At 59.1% G+C, this 3,513-nt stretch overlaps 1 protein-coding gene across 1 annotated transcript; it reads left to right on the forward strand.

Moving 5' to 3' along the window:
* Window positions 1-1,288: 1,288 nt before the first annotated feature.
* Window positions 1,289-2,761, forward strand: MAFA (MAF bZIP transcription factor A). The gene has a single exon (XM_009899925.2). It carries the CDS (start codon window positions 1,787-1,789, stop codon window positions 2,654-2,656), a length of 870 nt encoding a protein of 289 aa, XP_009898227.1. The 5' UTR covers window positions 1,289-1,786; the 3' UTR covers window positions 2,657-2,761.
* The last annotated feature ends 752 nt before the right edge of the window (window positions 2,762-3,513 follow it).

Here is a 3,513-nt window from a genome sequence, read left to right on the forward strand (position 1 = left end):
AATATAACAACAGCAGCAACAAAAATATATTTAAGAAATCCCTAAAAATGAGCATGTGGCTCTCACAAGTGTTCCCTGTGTGCTAGGAAGGGTTCTGAGCAGCTCCCAGACGTGGGGATGGAAGGGAGATGCCTGGGGGATGGCCGAGGGATGTCTAGGGATGCAGGGGGGGGATACCCAGGGATGCAGAAGGAGGCAGGGGCGACACCCCTACTCAGAAGGTGGGATGCTCAGGTCACGACCGCTTCACCCCTCTCCTCCAGACCTACCACGGGTAGCACCGAGTCCCCCGGAGACTGACAGGCACCCCGGGGGCGTTACTATAGGGATATGCAAACACAACGGGATAGCGGCGCTCTGATAGGCTGGGAAAGGATAGACCCCGCCCCGGGGGCCGGCTGCGAGGTGCTGGGGAGGTGCGGGGGGGATGGGGGTGGGTGTCTCCCCTTTTCCCCGTATATAAAGCGGAGGGTCCCATTCAGCTGCCCGGCGGCGGCGGCAGCGCCGAGCAAGGGGCAGGGTGCGGGCAGGGGTCCGGACCCCGCCCCCGGGCACCGTGCCCGTGGGGAGGAGGAGGAAGAAGAAGAAAAAGAGGAGGGCAGAGGAAGGCTCCCGGTCTGGGGAGGTGGGGCTAGGGCAGGTGCCAGGGGAGGCAGGAAGGGGCGGGCAGGGCTTTGCCTGCTCCTCGCCATTGGGGAACCGACCGCAAGCAGCGGCGGAACCTGCCCCGGGATTTAGCTGAAGAGTCCGGGCTGGAGAAGGGAGCGGATCCCGCACCCACGGGGCTGCGCTTCCCGGAGCAAGCAAAGTGAAAGAGACCAGCTCAGAGCTCACCGAGCTCGGCTGCAGCCCGCAGCGGAGACCCGAAGCCGGCAAAGCCCCATCGGAGGGTCCCGGAGCCGGGGTGAACTCCGCAACAGCGTCCCGGAGCCGGAAAAGTCCCTTCGGAGGGTCCGGGAGCCCTGTTAAACCCCGCAGCAAGGTCCCTGAGCCGACAAAGCCCCGTCGGAGGCTCCCGGAGCCGGACTGCACCTCACAGCAAAGTCCCATCGAAAGTCCCACTTGAACCCTGCAGAATAGCCCCGTCGGAAGCTCCCGGAGCCCGGCAGCAGAGTCCTATTGGAGCGTTCCAGCGGAAAAGCTCCACAGCAGAGTCCCGGAGCCGGCAAAGCCCCGTCGGAGGGTCTCAGAACCCGGCTAAACCGCGCAGCAGAGTCTTGGAACCCGGCTGAACCCCGCAGCAAAGCTCTGCCAGAGGGCCCCAACAGCAGAGCTCCATCGCGGGGTCCCAGAGCCTGGCTGAACACACAGAAAAAACTGCCGGAGTCTCCCGGAGCCAAGTGAAACCCCGCAGCAGAGTCCCGGAGCCGGTAAAGCCCCGTCGGAGGCTTCCGGAGCCCAGCTGAACCCCGCAGCAGAGTCCCGGAGCCGGTAAAGCCCCGTCGGAGGCTTCCGGAGCCCAGCTGAACCCCGCAGAAGAGCCCCGGCGCCGGCAAAGCCCCGTCTCGGAGTTCCGAAACCCTGCTGATCCTCCCAGAAAAGCCTCATTGGAGGGTCCTGGAACGCGGTTCAACCCCCAGCAGCATTCCGGTGCCGGCAAAGTCCCGTCCGAGGCTCCCGGAGCCGGGCAGCACCGAGAAGCCGAGCCCCGCCAGGGGCAGCAGGTCTCGCCGATCTCCCGGGGACCCGCGCTGGGAAGAATCTCCGGAATCCCATTTGGGTGAACGGTGGTGGTGTTGGCCCCGGGGGCTCAAACTGCCCCCCGGTTCCCTCTCCATGGACTGAGATGGCCTCGGAGCTGGCCATGAGCGCGGAGCTGCCCACCAGCCCCCTCGCCATCGAGTACGTGAACGATTTCGACTTGATGAAGTTCGAAGTGAAGAAGGAACCGGCGGAGGCGGAGAGGCTGTGCCACCGTCTGCCGGCCGGGTCCCTCTCCTCCACCCCGCTCAGCACGCCCTGCTCCTCCGTGCCTTCCTCGCCCAGTTTCTGCGCTCCAAGTCCTGGTGGACAACCAGCACCAGGTCCTCCAACTACTACGGCTGCTTCCCTGGGCTCCAAACCTCAGCTAGAGGAGCTGTATTGGATGTCGGGTTACCAGCATCACCTGAATCCCGAAGCTCTCAACCTGACACCGGAGGATGCGGTGGAAGCGTTGATCGGAGCTCCACACCATCATCATCATCACCATCAAGGTTACGAGCCTTTCCGACCTCAACCTTTTGGAGGTGAGGAGCTTCCACCGGCAGCTCATCATCATCCCGGTCACCACCATCACCACCATCACCATCTGCGTTTGGAGGACCGCTTCTCCGACGACCAGTTGGTGAGTATGTCGGTACGAGAGCTCAACCGGCAGCTGCGGGGCTTCAGCAAGGAGGAGGTCATCCGCCTCAAGCAGAAGAGGAGGACCTTGAAGAACCGAGGCTACGCTCAGTCCTGCCGTTACAAGCGGGTCCAGCAGCGGCACATCCTGGAGAACGAGAAATGTCAACTCCAAAGTCAAGTGGAACAGCTCAAGCAAGAGGTGACCCGCTTGGCCAAGGAAAGGGATCTGTACAAAGAAAAATACGAGAAGTTAGCCGGCCGGGGGGGCTTCCCGAGGGACCCCTCCCCATCCACAGCCCCCAAACCCACCGCCGACTTCTTTATGTGAGCCACAAACCCATGGGTGGTGGCGGTGGTGAGGGGTGTCCCCTTTTTTGTCCTCATGTAGGGTGAGAAACCCCTCTGCTTGTATAAAAGTTCATATTATTATTCCCCCCACACCCCCTCGAAATTTTTGGGAGGGATCCCGGGGTTGGGGAGGGAGTGGGGGAGGGGGGAGGGCGGTATCCTGGAGCCAACCTGCATGCGGGACGTGTATGGTGCGCTGCCCCCCCCCCACTCCCCTATTTTCCCCCTTCCCTGGGAGCATCCAGGAGCTCCCCCCCGAGTCCCTCCTTATCCTGCCTGTTTTTAATCCCTTCATTTTAATTTTTGGAGGGGGGGGGGGTCTCCGAGCCGGGGCGCGGGGGGGGGGGGGGGTCCCAGCAGCGCTGCACCCTACCCAGCCCCACCACATCCACCTAAAGCCCTCCCCAAGCCCCAACCCCCCACCCCCCCCGGCTGGCAAATCTGAGCCACGTTTAACTTATTCACCCTTGTAAATATGTAGAAATTAGTTTAGGTTTTTCTGCCTTTTTTTTTTTTGGTTCTATTTTTTTTGGTTTTTTTTTGTTTTGTTTTTTCCTTTGAGCCTATATTTTGCTTGGTGGTTTATGATGATGGAAAAAAAAAATACGACAGAAAAAAAAAAACCACACACAAAAAAAAATAACCAAAACCTTTAGAGGGAAAAAAAAAATGGACAAAAAAAAAAAAAAGAGAAGAAGAATTTAACACAAGTCTTAAAAAAAAAAAAAAAAACAACAAAAAAAGTTTGTATGTAATAGCATGCAAATAATATCCAAGTTAATTTAATGATGTTGGGAAGAAGCTGAATGCACTATATACAGGAGTCAAACGTTGGGT

This window comes from Dryobates pubescens, chromosome 14 (assembly GCF_014839835.1).
Source record: "Dryobates pubescens isolate bDryPub1 chromosome 14, bDryPub1.pri, whole genome shotgun sequence".
Lineage (NCBI taxonomy): Eukaryota > Metazoa > Chordata > Aves > Piciformes > Picidae > Dryobates > Dryobates pubescens.

Excerpts from the sequence above, each read along its gene's own strand:
- MAFA (XM_009899925.2), top strand. The coding sequence starts at position 1,787 with ATGGCCTCGGAGCTGGCCATGAGCGCGGAGCTGCCCACCAGCCCCCTC.